We start from the raw sequence: 18,613 nt of genomic DNA, 5'->3' as shown, positions 1-18,613 counted from the left end.
TAGCCGCAGGCCGCAACCCTGTTGCCTGCTAATTACATAATAATTCCTTTGATTTGATGGTCGCGCATTGCGAGGTCGTTTTATAATGTGAGTGACGCAAATTTTAATTTGAATGACAGCTAATCTGCTTTGTCCTTCATGGCCAAATCAGTACCATTCCTTTAAACAAGTGATGTAATGCTTTTATTTCGGCACACTTTCAGAAAGGCAAAATTCCATTATTGAATGAGAAAGCCTAAAAAGATTTGACGTTATCTACCTTATGTCAGAGTAAATTTAATTAGGCTATTTTTGGTGGGAAATTTAAGCGGTGAGTCACACTTGTGCACGTCCATCCATCTGTTTTCTGAGCCGCTTTGGGTCACAGGTGAAATTGGAGCCCATAACATTTGATTTTGGGTGAGAGGCCGCGAGTGATACCCAAAATTGCAGGACCATTTAACAATGATGAAACAGAAGGCAGCAGTTGACGAGCCTTATGCATAATTAAAATAGCTCTTTTAGTATTCTTGTCTTCTAATTATTCTCTATCCATCCAGTTTCCTATCATTTTAGCGCGTGTGGAAGATTTATGGCTCACACAATGCGATACTAAAGCTGAGGCAAACGTTTACAAATCAACCATTTGTTAGCTATGTAAAGTTATATGGAATTTTCCATCAGTGCTTAGGCGGCAATTTTACCCTGCCAAGTCTGTCTAACGAAGAGGCAAAAAAAAAACCATGATTGCATAAAGCCAGGAGTTGGCTGGATGGAGAAAGGATTTACTGTTAGTGGCCTAACAAGTAAAACAAAAATCCTAAAAGAGGATGGTGTGGTTTTTCTTTCCATAATCCAGCAGACTTCCAGTGAAAGTTTTCCAAAATAGCAACATGGGTTGGACCAACAAAAAGGAAACTACCAAGTCCCTTGAATTGATGCAAGGATGTTTTCTAACCTCAGAGGTGGGCCTACAATGTGAGAAAAGCCAAAAACAGTTTCAGTTTTTCCAGATTTATTTCCACACTGTGTTTGAAATAAGATGTCATTGCATTTGTAAGGTCAACCACTAAACATAAAAATGGAGCTTTTGAACAAGCCTGGTTTGTATTGGCAATGTGGGATGAGGACCAAACAAAACAATTTCTCCATTTCTCCATCCTTATTATGTCAGTGAAAAGTTGCTTTCTAAGCCATTCACCGCTAATTAAAAAACACTTTATGCTTTTATTTATTGAAACATAAGTCCGTTTTAAAAGATGACTTTGGCCCACACATTTTTTTTATTGACAGGCAAAATAGTGTGCCCACACGTGATGAGAGACAAGCTGATGTAGCAAGCAACATTGACATTGTTGACTTACATAACCAAAAAGAGCACAATAATAGAAGTTAATAGGATGGAATCATAGAATTGGCAGAGAGAGACAAGGGGCAGAAGGGCAAGATAACGAACGATCTGAAGGAGAACTATTGGAGCATGAATAATTAAAAGCTTTCCGCCGCAGTCAAAGAAATAAAGTAAATTGTGGGAGCCAGTGGGAGGATGTGTGTACAAGTGGGGAGCGAGGCAGCAGCAGCACAGAGGGACACATTCAAGCAGTGTGGCTTGTCCCATTTACGGTATTTGCTGAAAACGAGGATATGGAAGCAAAGTTGGCAAGCACAAGTGAGCTTCGAGTGAAGGCCACCATTGCTACACTCTTAATCCTGATCTTGTTCTACATTGTTGTCGTTGGCTAAATGTCAAACTTAACTTGGAATAACAACTGGAATAACTGCTTTTCCCAGTTGCAGCAGTTCATATTTGATTGTATAGTTACTGAAAGAACCTTATTTGGAAACTTTAGCAAAGCTCACTATTAGTTCTGCATTGTTAAGATTAAACCGTAATTGTGACTCGTGAGAGAAACATTCAAATTCTCGACGGTTTCATCGATGAACATGTGATTTGTTAAAAATCAATATAAAATCATGAGTTTTGTCACATTAATACATTTGGAAATGCTCTTACTTTGGATACTAATAATATTCAGATAATTCATATTTTCTTGCTATTAATGTGAGTGTTCCATCCAAAGTGCACATTAAATAGATGGTTTGGAGAGACTATATGACACAGGTGTCAAACTCAAGGCCCGGGGGCCAGATACGGCCCGCCACATCATTTTATGTGGCCGGCGAAGACAAATTGTGCATCAAATTCGTGTCATTACTAGAATTGCAAATTGTATTCACTTTTAATATAACTTTTTTTAAATATTTGACCAATTTTTACTCGTCTGATTTGAAGACGAGTTATTTGTCAGTTTGTTTTGTAGCTTTTACTGTATATAATATGAGGTGCTCGTACATTTCTTTGGGTTGACAGTCATAATGAAAGAAGCTATGACTACAATGCGGCCCGCAAAAAAAATCTGTTTGACACCAGTGCTCTCTCTATATGGTCTGAATCCCCTTTTCACTGTCTAAACATAACAGGAAGAAGCAAACATACAAAGAAACACATGAGAAATTCTCTTTTACAAACATTTCACTCACCGAGTATAGTAATCTCGCTATAAATCTGACTTGTGAGAAGGACAACCAAGCACATATCACAACCTCATCTCACAATGTGCAGCTTTTTACAAACAATTCATTTCCCACCAGAATTCCTAGCATTTTTACTGTGCTTCCTCCCGCTCATCATCATAAGTGGGCAAAAGCCCCATAATACATCTTGACCGTTCAAGTGTAAACTAGTCACAGCAAATGTTATTGTTTATGGCAATGCTTCTGCATCAGTCTGACCGCTGACCTCCTGTTCTGGCTGTAGGGCTCATAGCGTCAGCGTCCAGTCTTCACATGCATGGGAATTGGCACTATAGTGTTAAGATTCACAGCAACTCCTATGCACAATTACAAATCAAAGCATTTGCATGGATCGAGATGAAGTGTGTGTGGGGGGATCTCAGTCTTGGCTGCCCATGAAAGTGAGTCATCTTCATGGAAGATAGTCAAGTCTCGGCATGCTGATTGGTCGAGAACCGCGTTCCTCGTGCACAAATAAATGCGCGCGCATGCACACACAACGAGATACACCCGAGGCCCTTTAGTGCAAGCATTAGTCACTCCACATAAAAGCATCTCGTCACTCCAAAGCAGGGGAGCAGAGAACAAGTGGGAGACAAGGTCTGTGGAGGTCTAGTCATGGCGGCCATTTTCCAACACGTGAAGAGAAAACTGAAGACGTCTTCACCTTAGAGAGTCAAGCTCAAGTTTGCATAAGGAGACGCCTCTGATCCAGGCTCATGTTAGATCTGTGTCTCCCGTTTCTACAGTGACCTTGTCTAGATCAGGCTGAAACCTGAGGCCATATGACTGTAATAGATGTTGACTCTCCATGTGACACTTACATAACCACATATTACCTATCAGCATTTAGCAGTCGCACTGTCGTCAAGAAAAAATTACAGTATACTTTTATTTCTGTGAGTTTGCCATCTCTAAGACATGTCGTACAATTATGATTCGCCAAAGTCAGCGATTGTCAACTGGTAGTCCGCGGCCCTCTACTGGTCCAAGCAGTATTGCAGGTGGTCCACAAAATGGAAATGGAAAATAATTGTGACGTTTTTTAAAAATAAAATTGATTTATTACTTAGACTTGATTTGTTTTCCAGATAAATTTGTGTATAATTTACAAATTATCTCAAATGTAGCTGAGATTCCCAAAATAGACATACAGATGCAAATAAATAGCCTGTATAGGTCTATCCTCCTTTAGTGCAAAATAAAATAATATTCCGCCAAAGCAGTGGTCCCCGAGTTGCTTCTTGGTTATAATGGTGGTCCCCAGTTGAAAACCTCTGGTCAAAGTGTTGATGGACAGTGTTCCACCATGTACATTATGGACACGTCGTCATCATGCAGCTGCAATCAAGAGAAAAGTTTGGAGGCTAAAGAGGATTTTTTTTACTGGTAGTCCTCAGATACTATGGGTGATGATGTACAGGTCAATCCTCTTACTATTTTGGCAAGAGCAGCATGCCCTTAGTACCTTGGAGATAAGAGTCATCTTGTGCAAAAAGTTCAAATAGGTAAAAAAAAAAAGCCTATGAATCACATGGATGCATTTGTAATATTGCACCTTTATCCAGTTGCATTGTACCAATCTGTAATTTTTTGTTTAACATTTCTGTCAAGTGTGTTGTCCTTAATTATAATCAAATTCAGTGACATGAGCTTGTGGTAGAGAGTGTGTAAAATGCTAAATAAAGATTCCAGTGCTGGACTAATGAAATAACAAATATACCAATGAACCAAAATGTAACAAATGCTTATATAGCTAAATCATAGAGATGAACGTTTTCCCTACCAATGAATAACTCTCTGTCTGTGTAGCGTTGACATGGAGACCGGTCCCGCTTTCCACATGCTGACCCAACCAAAACACAAGGAAGGAACACTTCGGCCACAAAATAGACGGCAGCTGTTGAGGGCCTATCCTACTGTGTATTTAAAGTCATTTGTTGATAGTCATCATCGTTCTGTATACCCGTTACACAAGATAGTCAAATGTAATAGTTTCCATTTATCTTCAAACCTCGAGCAAGTGTTATTGGGGACGTACTTTTTTTCTTGGACAAAATGTTATAATACACTTTTCAACCCTCGTTGACTTTAATAGAAAAAGAACAAGAAAGAGACATTATCCCGAACAATGCATTAGATAAATCCAATGAGACAGCAATTGTGGCGAATAATAAGTTTGATCAGATGTAAACTCCTCTGAAAACTTTGGAAACATTGGTTCAGTCATTTTAATAACACCAATTGGAGTTTTATTATATTGCTGTCACCTTTCCAACCTGTGAGGACGGTGCTTCAGTGCAATGACAAACACAGCTAGTAAATGTGCGAGTAGTGGCGCAATTGTAGCATAATGGCGCTCTTGGGTTTTAGTTGCTTTGAGGACTGGATGAGTGCCTTCTTCCACACTAATAAGTCAAAAAACCGATACGTGTCATTTTGCATCGTTAGGTACCTCAGAAACATGTGGAAACCACAATTGGCTGTCATCCTCTTTTTGACCAGCCTGGTCATATTTTGCTGTGGAATGGCATCACATTCCTCAACAGGGATTTATTAGAGATTGCTGAAGGTGTTTGTGGTTGTCACACTGTCACAGGGATCCTTAATCTTTTTCAAACTGAGAGCTACATCTTGGGTGATTTATGTGAAGGACTTCCTGTTGGACATTCGTCAACAACAGATTTGCTGAAATTACTTTCAACTGTGTTATTACTAAAAATTTACGAGATTCATATAATATTGTCTCTGGAAATAATTGCCAACTATGATTTAACACAGTGGGAAACAGATAAATAGCAATATGAAACACTTAACACTGTTTCTATAAATCTGCAGGTGTTTACATGAGAATTCTCCGGCGTTAGCGGGGAGGCAAATGCATTCTGACATTTTAAACCGAGACAGAAAACACAATGTATTATTGATTGATTGATTGATTGATTGATTGATGTATTTATTGTGTATAATCTATTATATAATTAGTAATTAATTAACTTACTGATCTGCTGTTAGCCACTGACAAATTTGCCTGGCAACAGTTGAATAAGGAAAGTGCAACCACTTGTTTTTTGTTTTTTTTTCACTTAAAGCACTGGATTAACATTATTGAAATTATTGTGTATGAATGATGAATGGATGGATGTTTTTATTTTGTAACACTTTTTGAAAGCGTCCTTTAGCAAGCCCAAAATACACTCTTAAAAATTTGGGATACTGTAACTCCATCAGGAGTCAAACGCTCATCTTCAGTATAAAGTAGACAGAGAATCACTTCCATTACTTTTTTTTTTAAAAACGATTGGGGGGGCTGAGAAGTCTGGTAAGTGTTTATTTTCATGTACCCGTTAACAAAAGTGTACTACTGAATTATCGCAGTGTCTGTGTGTGACAGTGTAACTAATCCAGCTTTTGAGTATGTGTACTGACATACAGTTAATCTATAATTTATGCAATATTGCATTTGCCGTGGATATTTTCTTGCCAGTGATGTAAACATCAGAACAACAATTTATTGTTCAAACTACAGGATTTGGAGCCCAATCATAGAGGCATTTAAGCAGATGATTTCTCAGTTGGAGTTTGGGCAACATGACACCCAAGGCATAGTATGTTTAATTAACAGTGCAATGTACACGTCCAGGATGAAGTAACATAGTAAAGCTGGGGATATTGTCAGATTAATGCAGCCAGTTGGAAAGAGGGGACGCAGAAGAGGAGAAATGACTCAGGTTGCTTCCTTTCACTAGAATAACATTGCTTAACTACACAGTAGCTACAAGATGGTGTAAATTTACACTGGGCTTGTAATTCCCAACGTGTTCTTGTCACAAAGAACTTTGAGCATTGAGTTAGCGTTGGTAATGGGAGGTGACAAATAATGTTTATTAAATTGTCAATGGCCAAACACAATCTAAAAGTTATCCTGGAGCAGTTAAGGGGCATTTTTAAACACCCACTGACTGTTTTATGGTAATTTTGCAGGTCACAATTGGAATTGATTTTGAGAGGCCAAATAAAACAAAGATATATTATTGCTCTTATTTTATTTTATTCCCCTGTATGTAAGAGCACTTGAATTCCTCATCTCACAAAAGCAATTTACTGAGACAGCAAGAGCACTTCACGACCACACTAACCACCTCATTATCGGCACATACAACAAAGAAACAGTGTCAAATTGTCTCCAACAAATCTTCTCTTCATTGTCATTGGAATGTTCTGTTTTAATTAAAGGTGTTTGTGAGCTGTTGTGGGTTCTGCTACTGAACTCCACTGCGTTATGCTATGTGCTGTTTTTGGTGATTGGTCGCTGTGAGCAGTGTACAAGCTGAAGACCACGTTCACTGTTGGATGATTTAATATGCTGTATGTAAAACAACGAGCACAAAAATGTACACACAGTGCAATCCATCATACTGAGAGCTGTTTCAAATTGAAACAGCACAGCAGCCGTACACCACTTCAACATAACAATACTGCACAGCATTGTTAAATGAATACTAACACAACAATATTTTTTAAAAGCATGTTTGAAACAGCATGCGTATTGGATATCTAAAAGGTTTATATTTTTCCATTTTCTTCTTCAAAGATTGTCTTTAAATCTGCTTTTTGCTGATATTTAGACATGAATTGACTGAGAAGAATCTAACGCAGGGTTAGTCCCACAAGGGATGAGAAAGCTTTGAACAACACAAATACTTCCATGAGGATAACTGCTGGGAATGTCCACTGGCAAACCTTCATCAGGCCTGATTAATGGAATAGCCAGACTCTCTAATGAGACTTTCCAGCTTTGTGACATTTTGTTCTGTTTTCTTGCCGGGTTGCTTTGGTTACCTCCAAGCAAAAGATTTGATCAGTGAGCCATGTCAGCTCATCCATAAGTAATTATGAAAAATATTCTGCAATCTTCTCAGGCATTGTGATGCTTTCAAGAGTATGTCTGATTGTTTGATTAGACTTTTCCACAAAATCTTAATCATTCATTCTTTAATGGCTCTGCAGCAGTGAAAAAGTACAAATTTAAAAAGGTCAGTGGGTCTTTTTCACAACACATATGCTCACTTGCACACATGGTCCCAATCATAAGCAATCAAAATGCATCTCAAAAGCAATCATTTTCAGAGATTATTATTTGCCTTTGTGGTCGTGTTACATCAGCCTCAGTGGCTATTTAGGGCAAATGAGACATTACTAGCACATTCACCAAATGACATTGTTGAAGATAAAAATATTTAATTTAGTAGTAAAATTAGTGCCACTAAAATATTCTCAATATCGTCTGCTGTTTCGGGGTAAATTGTGTGTGTGTGTGCGTGCACATGTGTGTGTGTGTGTGTGTGTGTGTGTGTGTGTGTGTGTGTGTGTGTGTGTGCGTGCGTGCGTGCTTGCAGCAGGTCGGGTTTTCTGTCGTTTTGTAGGCTTATGTTTGAACTGTATATAGATCTGCTCACCATCGCAGTTTTAGTTCATCCCAAAGGTATGTTTGATCGAGTAGAGGTCAAGTTTGTACTTTGTTTTGTGCACTGGGGCATGTTGGAACAGAAAAGGTTTGTCCCCAAACTGTTTCAACAAAGTTTTGATAAACTGAGGAATTGAGATTCAAGGGTAGTACGAGGTCGAGTCCAACACCTGATTAATTAATTGATTAAGAACTGGGTAATTGCTTCATTCACATACTGATCCTTAGCATCAGGAACAAATGAACATAATGACTGGATAACTTCTATTTTGGGTGAATGCGTGATAGCAATCTTTGTACTATGACCAAACAACAGTGCTAATATCCGAGCATCACCAATTCAAAGCAAACAAGGTTGTTTTTTTTTATTCCTAAAGTGACTTCCCTAACATCAAAAGAAAATGGGAATTGAGCAACTGTCTCTCAAAACAAGTCTAGGATGGTTCATTTCCATCCACCTTCAGTTTCATCAGGCTTCCCTCATGGCCAACAGTCTATTCCTTTCTCTCAATGTGTTATCTGATTAAGAAGCAGGTGAAGGATGTCGAGTGACTGTCACCTGCATGCTAATGTTGTAGGCACTACGTGCTGGAAATTCTGAGCACAGCTTCAACCATCAACAATTTGGTGTACAGTGCCTCTATAAAAGCTCAATGCAAATAAAACTAGATTATAGGATTTAAGATCACTACAAGGCTCAAAATAATCAGGTTGTCGTTAGAATTTGCGAGTCTAAATGTGCATTTCGCTCCCCATATTGACCTATTGAAAAACAAAATTGCGAGCGGCCATAAGTGACCCAGCGTGCTTATGTCACTTATTGAGGATGCGTTAAAATGACATAAGTGTGGCGGCACTTCAATCCGAAATGCAAATTGGACACTGTGGCATGTAATCCTTGTAACACGGCCCTTGTGCTCCACTTGTGACATTCCGACCAGCTTTTTGTTTTCCTTCATTGGAAGCTGAAAGAGTGGATAGTTGCAAAATAAATATTTATGTTCATATTTTGTAATTTTCATCATGAGTGTAATAGGATGGTGTCAAGCCTCACATGTTCACCCTGTCATAGTGAACTTTGAATTTATCTGTGAAACAGTACACCGCCAGCTTGAGAAATTAATCATGTAGTAAAGGTTTAATGTGCTCATTATTGTAAACGCTAACATTAGCTGGAAAATTCCACACTTTTACATATTTTGCTGCTTGCGTAAACCTTGACTGCTTACAGTTATTTTATAAAACAGTTTGGGCATTGACTAGTAGGTTCCTTATGGAATTAAGTCTTCTTAATAAAATGTATAGAAAGTTTAATAGAAAACTTGTGGGGGCTGTGAAATGGTGAACTCTCAAAGGTGCGCTATAGTGATATTGACTCATAACTGTAAATGTGCTTGGATGTGCTGTGGTGTGGTGACAAACGCGAGCCCCCAATGTCCCTGAGCAGGTTTTTGGCTGCAGGTATGACTGTTTTCCTCAACAGTTAAATGGGCCATTTGTCAGCGGGGTCAGTGTGGACTTTCAGCGCTAGTTGTCAGCAAAATTTGGCAGTTGTTTTGTACAATAAGTTATTACAGTTTCAGAAAGCCAACTGTAGTTAAAATAAACTTATACTGTAGTTGTAAACTGTGATAGTCACGCTATGAGAAGTAGGACATATGCATCCATTCCTTTTCTATACCAATTCTCTTCATTAGGATCACAGGTTAGCTGGAGCCTATGACAGCAGACTTTGAGCAGTAACTGGTTCACACCCTGGACTGGTTGCCAGCCAATCCATTACATGCAGAACATCACGTGACCAAACCTGGAAATCATCATCATTGAGTTTTTGTGTATGTCGCGATAATGAGACACTGGGTTGATGACGTTCTGACAAAATTTGAAGCCCAATTTCCCCCCAAAAAAATATTATGGCTTTAGTCAAATGTTAAATAGATGTATATCATCACGTAAGTAGGAATGAAGCCTTAACGTCAGCTCTTGTCATTTGTGGCTCTGCGGTGATGTATTAAGAAGGTGACTAGATGACATGACGAGGTTTAAATCTGCCATTGGTGTCAAGTCACGGTCCCCTTCACCATTTGCCTGAGCAAGGAAGAAGTGCTTTTACACATGTATAGGCAATTTTAAGCTTTCACTTAACCATTGCATGTCTTTGGAATGTGGGGGGGAACCACCGAAAACCCCCTAAGTACAAAGAGAACATGCAAACTCCACCCAGGAGAGCCTGAGATAAGATTGGAGTCGGGAACCTCTTGACTGTGAGGCAGATGTGCTAACCACACAGGCAAATAAGTTGTAATATTTTAGTACGGTCCATGATCAGTGGCAGGACACGGTATGTTAAAGCTCCAGGGGTGTGTGCATTTCACATTGAAATGACTAAGGGTTCTCTTTCCGTGACCAGCATAAATCCTGCGCAACTCTGCAAAGGGTGTATAAGACCGTCCAACCATCCATTTTCTGAACGGCTTATCCTCACGAGGGTCGAGGGCATGCTGGAGCCTATCCCAGCGGTCTTTGGGCTGTAGGTCGGGGACACCTTGTACCCAATTTACCTACCATGCATGTTTATGGAATGCGAGACGAAACCGGAGTACTCTGAGAAAATTCACGCAGGCACGGGGAGAACATGCAAACTCCACACAGGCCGGAGGTGGAATCGAACCCACGGCAGACACGCTAACCAGTGCATCACCATGCTAAGACCATGTAGGTAATTTTGCAGATGAACACAAGAGGGAGGGCTGCACTGCTGTGGGAGTGGTCACGACTTCATTTATGGCCAATCAAAACGCCTCCTTTCATTCCCTTTAAGTTTGCCCACTCATGCCTTATCGTTCTTGTGTGCCCATAGCTGTGCCACCCAGAGGGATGATTTAAAAAATATAATACAATTATTCAAAGGGTTTGATACCCTCTCTTCACATATTTATGAATGAACAAAGCTGCAGTGGGCCAGCTGTGATGTGGTCTGAGCATGTGTAAGGTTTGGATTTAACCATTAACCAAGTAGTAGTGATGATCAACTCAGTTTTTAACATTACCATGAATGGCATTAAATGTAACACAAACTTTCTGGCAACCTTGGATGTCCTCTGACCGGCGTGGGAAAACTTCTGAGAAATTGGCATAAATAACTCAGTTTGTCACATGGCCCGGGCCATATGGTCTAAATCTGCACTGCAAACACTGTCCACGCATGTGACACTATCAAAACCATTCAGCTTTGTTGTGTGGCTCGAGATGATACAGGCTGTTTTCACACTCGGCTCAGCAACGCAGCACTAAGAATATGCCTGACCCACTCACTTTGCTTGAAAAATATTTTGGATTGTGCCTATTGCCATAAGCCACATTACGTAAGTACGAAGTGTGAGGCACAAAGTGAAGATGGCCATGGGCCAGTAAGGCTGGGGCTGTTCCTGTGTTTGGTTTCGAATGAAAATATTGTGTATGAATAGTTCCTGTGAGAATATAAACACAGTGCAAAAAGTAATTACATGCTGCCGCAGTGATTTTGTGTTGATGAGAGCTGAGTGACAAGGTGCATTGTTCGGGTGCTTGTGTTTTATGGTTATAAATGTGCTGCAGAGAGTTGTCAAACAACATATTGGGTTGTTGTTGTTTTTCCAACATTGAGTGCAAATGTACATGACTTAAACATAGTATTGGCTCATGGAAAAGTGGCCTTCCTGCAAATGTGTAGACTAAAAGATTTAAATAGGCACTCAAAACAACTTTTTATTCTTGACTAATGCTTTTAACAACAATTTAAAAGGTCAACAACTCTTAAAAGCATTGCCCATGAATTTAATTAAAAGGTATGGGATTAAATGAAATGCCGAGAAAATGCATTTCCCTCTCAAAGTGGATTGCTCAATTTTACATTGTGGTGGATGAGTGATCCACAACCAATTTTCATGCAGCCAGCAAGGGATTGATTCCCGCTTAGCGACTATATGGGCTCTATTTTCATAGACGTACTATGAATAAATAAATTGCACATATATTTTTGTGCAGGGGCAGCTCTGTTTGGGTATTTGGCATACTGCAATATAACTCGCTGAGGGCGTTTTGTACTACACGCATCTGGCACACTTCAGGTAAATAATTTGGTGACAGAAATGAGACCAGACTTTAGACCAGGTGACTGTAGGTCTACGTTGTGGTGCAGGTGCTGAACTTGATCCAGGTGCAGTCAGACAGATTCAGCACTCTGGTGGTTGTCATTATATGTCATTCATGAATTTGAAATCATTTGTGCACCATACCATGGTTCCCACCTATGGTTCTGCTACGTGATCAAGAGGATGCTATTAAAATATTTGAACGATGATATTTTGTTCAACTAATTGATTCGTACAATGATTTTGTGGGATTGTCCGACAGTGATGTCATACTTATGAATGAAATACAATGACAACCACTGCACGTGTCTGCCTGGGCTTAGCTTAAATTCGCCACAATAAAGTTACACCACCTGCACCACACCTTAGACCAGGTTTTATGATTTTTCTCACCAAATTGCCAGATGTGCCGGTGGGCGTGCAATCAAATAAGCAGTGCCTCAGGGCTCAGTTTGCAAACGCCACATGACCAAACTCAGCAAACTGGTGACATTTGTTACCTGAGCCCTGAGCAAGTGGCAGTAGATGGCAAAATGGCATTCCCCAGAGATGGGCACAATCGGGTGGATTTTCCAGCTTCATTTGTATTCCACAAATATAAATTACAATGGCGCGTTAAGACTGGTGGGGACGCATAGAACATGTTATTGTAAAGAAAGGTTTTGACTCGACTTTTACTTTTACTATCATTATTGCTCAGTGGTGCTTTGGGCTGGTCTCAGTGAAACGTGCGGTTCAGGAAACACCTTTAGGCGGTCAAGCAAAGCTTCACATTTTTAATGAGGTGTAAGCACCTACCCTTGCCGGGTATAACTTTACACAGTGCTCATCTTCACGTTTAATTGGTCAGGTTACTGCACTGACAGATTCTCCACGGTCTCTAATTAAAAAAAATGGGAGGGCTATTAGTGAAATGCTTAATCTTTTTTTAATTACACACTTTTTTAAATTTATAAATTATGTATTTTTTTCATCTTTTCTTGCATTCTTCTCACAATTATCGTCATCTTGCTTCCTTGCTTGCTTAGGAGAAATCACATGTGCATTAATTGCAAATTCAGTTTAATATACAGAATGTGTATTTTTTTTATAATCTTGAAATGTGGCCAATCCAAATCATACTTGTGCAATTATCATGCTCTTCATTAGGATCTTTAGATACCAGAAATATTAGGATCTTAAAACACAAAAAAATACTTGCCGAATGAATGAAATTATCTTGCTCCAAATGTGAGCAACAATACAGGTCATCAATAATTTTGAGATACATAAGCGTTTGATTTTCCTATACAGAATATATTAAGAAAATATGAGCATCAACAAAAATGTTGCATTCATACTTTTATATTGGATGTGACAATTTTGAATGCTGGTAGCTCGTGTGTCACAGTCAAGCTCATTCAAATGGTTTCGATGTAACGGAATATGAAATGAAATGAATATGCCAATATCAATCAGAGGGAACCTTTATGTATTAGAAAACAAGATTTAGATCATATTTTGGATATTTGCAATTTTAAGACATGTTTAAGCAGGTCAGTTACCAGATTGAGCTTTTTCAGCTTTTTTTAGAGCTGAAATTTTGAAATAGTCCTTGATCATACATACATTTTAAAGACAGGAAAGACAAGAATGACAACGTGTAATTTTGCAATAGCACCTGTTTGGCAGAGGTAAAATTGTGCTTTTGATACAAAATGTGTGTTATAACTGATACTATTCTAACTTAAGGCAAATATTTGACTGTTCATAATTTTCATTAATATTGTGAACAGGAGAAACACCAGGCTACATACCTTGGAAGACGTCCACATCCAGATGCGATAGTAATAGTCCTCTTGAGTTTAAAAAAAAAAAAAGAATTGTGCACCAAGTCCAGCTAACATGGGGAAGTTGCTCACAACCTCCTCACAAGGGGTTTCCTCGACAGAGTCTTTTTTGCTTCAATTTTCCATTTGCGTCCGTGTAAAGGGATATTATCATTTGGAGGTGACTTACGGTAAATGTGTTTCGGGGCACCGACGTCATGTGTTGAGGCCTGTTCATTAAAAACGTGGAGGGATAAGTCCTTCCTCCTGCTGTGTTTAAATGCGTTGATTCCTGTGCTTTGCTCCCATGGCGGGTGCACATGTACAGTACAACACGATAATTTCTAGCCCTGGTTTACGTCATGACTGCTAAATGCACTGACCTTTCATCGAGCTTCACTTCATACAAGTATCAGAGAGCGAGGACATTTAGCTGAACTTTTAGGCTGTTTCAATCGGGTTTGAGGGGTCATTTTCACTGAGAATATGTTTGACTGTGTATTTTCATATTTTTAAATGATCAAGTAATGTCTGCCAGCCTACACTTTTTGTTCCCAAGATTGTAAATCGAGCGCAAATTCCTCTTGAGTGCAAACAAATGGCGACTATAAATTGACCATCACTACTCTTCCAGCTATTGACAGATGAAACTCATAAAGTGCGAGTGCAGAGCCTATTTTTCTATAATATCACGATGTGTCTAATTTGGTATAGCCAGCTAAAATTCGATGAATTAATTTGGCATCAGTTGGTCCTAATGTTGTGGGGAAGATGTGCGTGGAACTATTGCGCGACCTGGTAACCATGGCGACCTTCTAAGCGCTTGTCGAGGAGGGCGGAGGGGAGCTCTTCGGCCCGTGCGTAAAACTTGTTTGGGTGACTAACTTGATATACTTCGGGTGAATTGATATTTTCTCCGGGAAAAGAAAAACAAAATAAAAATATTTGTAATCACACGTCAGTCTGAATGGATTTGGAGTTCGTACTGTTCCTTCTGCTTATGTCTGTGCCGTTCCCTTTACTGGGGCTTTTGTCCAGGCCGCACAGAGACTCCGTCACCCCTTCTTCCATCTCCATGTACTCCGCTTTGTGTCCCACCGAGGAGCCGGATGCCGAGCCTTTATATTTGCATAAAAAGTTCGAGAAGTAGGGGAATCCCGACGGCATGCTCTCAGCCACCGGTTCCGCCTGGTCCTCGTTATTGTCGGTCTCCCGGTGGTAAAAATAGTTGAAGTTGGACACTATGACCGGCACCGGTAGCGCGATGGTTAACACGCCCGCTATTGCGCACAGGGAGCCCACTATCTTGCCACCCACGGTGATGGGCTTCATGTCCCCGTAGCCCACCGTGGTCATAGTCACCACAGCCCACCAAAAGGCGTCCGGGATGCTTTTGAAGTGCGAGGTGGGCTCGTCCGCCTCGGCGAAATAAACGGCACTCGAGAAGAGGATGACGCCGATGACCAGGAAGAAGATGAGCAGGGCAAGCTCTCTCATGCTGGCGCGCAGAGTGTGGCCGAGAATCTGGAGACCTTTGGAGTGTCTGGACAATTTAAATATGCGGAAGACCCTGACCAGGCGGATTATTCTCAAAATAGCGAAGCTCATCGTCTGCTGCCCGTTTCCTTGATGCTGGGCCAGGTCCGTGCCCAGGGTTATGAAGTAAGGCAAAATGGAAACAATGTCAATGGAGTTCATGATGTTTTTAAAGAATGCCGTTTTGCTGGGACACGCAAAGAAACGGACTATAATCTCAAAGGAGAACCAAATAATGCACACTGTCTCCACGATGAAAAAGGGGTCGTTGAAGGGCGTAAAACCGTGATCCGGGTGCGTGGAGTTGTGGATGGGCTGCAAGTACTCTTTGTCATCCCTGAACTCGGGCAGCGTCTCCAGGCAGAAAATGACAATGGAGATGACAATAACCAGCACGGACACCACTGCGATGCCCCTGGCCGGACTGGAGCTCTCCGGATATTCAAATAACAACCAAAGTTGGCGCTTGAACTCGTCCTCCGGGAGAGGCTTCTCCTCCTCTTTGACGAAACCCTCATCCTCTCGGAACTTCTGTATTGCTTCCTCTCCAAGTTCATAAAACTTGACCTCCTCTGAGAAGATGTCAAAGGGAACGTTGGCAGGTCTTTTCAAGCGCCCCCCAGACTGGTAATAGTACAGAATGGCGTCAAAACTCGGTCGGTTCCGATCGAAGAAGTATTCGTTCCTCAGCGGGTCAAAGTACCGGATGCGCTTGTCGGGGTCCCCCAGGAGGGTGTCGGGGAACTGAGTGAGAGTCTTGAGCCGAGTTTCAAACTTGAGCCCCGACACGTTGATGACAACTCTTTCGCAGCAGCCCAACTCGCTGTAAACATTTGCATATCCGGATTGAGGACGTCTGTCAGTGATCGAAACGGTTTCGTCATCATTATCATCCTCATCATCATCCATGTTGCACAGAAAACTGGACCTTTGGAGTCCCTGCTCCTCCTCCTCATCCTCGTCGTCCTCCTCTTCTTCGGCGCCCTCTTCCTCCTCAATCATGATGTTCTCCACGGAGCCGAGTAGCGCCAGTTCGGAGTGGCGCAAGTCCCCGCCGAGAGAGGTTCGGGTGCGTCTCCACCCTCCGACGCCGCGCTGCTTTTTGCGCTCACTGAGGAGTCTCTGCTTCTCGGGATCCTGAGTGGACGAGGAGGAGGAGGAGGAAGAGGAGGAGGAGGGGCGCGAGGCGGTACCGCTGCCGTTGGTGTTGGCGTTGCGAGACGGATGCTGGCGGTTGTTAAGGAGATGCGCGCCCGATGAGGCGGAGGGGGTTGTGGTGGTGGTGGTGGTGGCGGTGGTGGAGCAAGAAGACCCCCCATCCGCTCCGGATCCGCTGTCGGCTGCCGCAGCTGCTGCCGCTCTGGACTGGGCCGCCTGGCGCTCCCTCTCCCGCTCCCTCTCCCGGGCGCGTGCTTGGGCATACCCGTAAGGCGGGTGGCTGTTGCACCCGCCGTCCGCACCCACCATTGCGAACTCCATTTTAAATCAGAGGTTTCAGTCGATGAGCTAAAAAAAATAAAATAGAAAAAAGCTGGAAGGAGGCCAAATTGAAGTTGTAGCGGGAATGGACCAATCAGCTGATCAAAGGAGCCCACCCAGTCAAATCCATCGTGCGTGTGCACGCGTTAATGATTAATAATAATCTTTTGACACAGGCCCCCAGTATTTTATGACATAATTTTCACAGCAAAGGTGAAGGCCGTGGGGGCCCGGCCTGTTACGCACACACCTGCAGCAGCAGCAGCAGCAGCAGCAGCAGCAACAACCTTGATGTGGTCAGCATTGTGAGTCAGACACAGTATCTTTGGTGGTCTCCATCAGGTGGTTAATTTCACCACATCCGTCTTTTGATCATCCTTGCCTTGATCACTACCGGTTGCCATTTTATGAGAGGCGTAAAAAAAAACGATCCTTCCTATTATTATAGGTCTGCTGACTAAGATCCTCCGACGTTGTCTGGAGCTGCAAGAAAATAGCACAAAACGATTCGTTAGTGAAACAGTTCAGATTGTGCAGTGAGGAAACTTCATTGTGTTGTTATTATCGGGGTTAAGGTAGGCTATTCATAAATCAATGCTGCGCGCCTTTGCTGCTCATTTATAGCTCCTAACATGTCTACTTACATGTTAAAAGGGACCAAACGCTTTCCAGATGAATCGGCCGGCGGGCGATGGGGTGTGCTAAAGGTGAGGATGCACTTCCAAATCGCCTTGTCAGTATTGGATGTAGCAGCAGCGACTACCTCATCCACTACATCCATGCGAGCTCTGACGCACTCCGAGAAGGGCACTTTTTGGCTGCTTGTCGACGTCTCAATTCAACAGCATCTGTTGCGACTTCATCCCACCGTGTCAGCTCCATCGCCACAACCCCCTCAGTGCAGTCGGTGGTATAGGTTTAAAAAGGTGTGCGAGCGGCGAAATGACATCGATGACAGCCCTGCACAGCTGAAGCCAATGCATGCGAGGATGGGCAAAAGTTTCCCTTCAACCCGGTGAATGCAAACGGACCCTATATGGCGGAGTGTGAGCATCACACATCTGGATGTCTGCAGCTGGATCCCCTACCTATGCTCCTGTATCTCTCCTGTGCGCGCGCGAATGCGAGTGCGTGTGTGGCGGACAGTCTCTCAGTGCGAGATTGGGGCGCGTTTACTGCAGAGCGTGCAAGCGGTGCTCGATCCTCCCCCAGTGGATGCACTCGCTCACTGCCACCGTGGTGCAGTCTCACACCTTTAAGCACACCACCCAAAGCCATCAATTAGACGTGTACACAGTTTATTAGGCATGATGAAAAGTGGCAGAAAGGAGGAGGATCGTGAGGTCAGCCTTTTATGTCACTTTATGATGTTTCATCCCTCGTGTGTATGTAGAGCAGCTGCTCAAGTGCGCTCAATTTCCCGTGGGATCTATATCCGTCGATCTGCCTATATACCTCTAATAATAGCAATGCTGTTGTTCCAGTTGTTTAAGCAACGTGTGAGTTTTCAATTGACTTGGTTGCAAAACTATAAGTCCAAGCAAACAATAAGGTCTACCATGTCGACGCTGAAAAATGATGTCACTGATCTGAAAAAAGTGAGTTGAATTTAAATCTGGTTCATCTGTCGTGCCTTA

At 41.9% G+C, this 18,613-nt stretch overlaps 1 protein-coding gene across 2 annotated transcripts in view; it reads right to left on the bottom strand.

Moving 5' to 3' along the window:
• The window catches only part of kcna4 (potassium voltage-gated channel, shaker-related subfamily, member 4), a 39,908-nt gene extending 21,748 nt beyond the window's left edge, over positions 1-18,160 (bottom strand). For both annotated transcript variants that reach the window (XM_037247697.1, XM_037247699.1), the window contains exons 1-2: positions 17,621-18,160; positions 13,950-17,459 (exon numbers count right to left, since the gene is read on the bottom strand). In XM_037247697.1, the coding sequence (XP_037103592.1) occupies positions 14,913-16,976 (2,064 nt within the window). In that variant the 5' untranslated portion in view covers positions 16,977-17,459; positions 17,621-18,160 and the 3' untranslated portion in view covers positions 13,950-14,912. The remainder of the gene's footprint in view (positions 1-13,949; positions 17,460-17,620) is intronic.
• Positions 18,161-18,613: the final 453 nt, after the last annotated feature.

Source organism: Syngnathus acus, chromosome 3, assembly GCF_901709675.1.
Source record: "Syngnathus acus chromosome 3, fSynAcu1.2, whole genome shotgun sequence".
Taxonomy (NCBI): Eukaryota; Metazoa; Chordata; class Actinopteri; order Syngnathiformes; family Syngnathidae; genus Syngnathus; species Syngnathus acus.
This window is presented reverse-complemented; position numbering and strand designations above follow the sequence as displayed.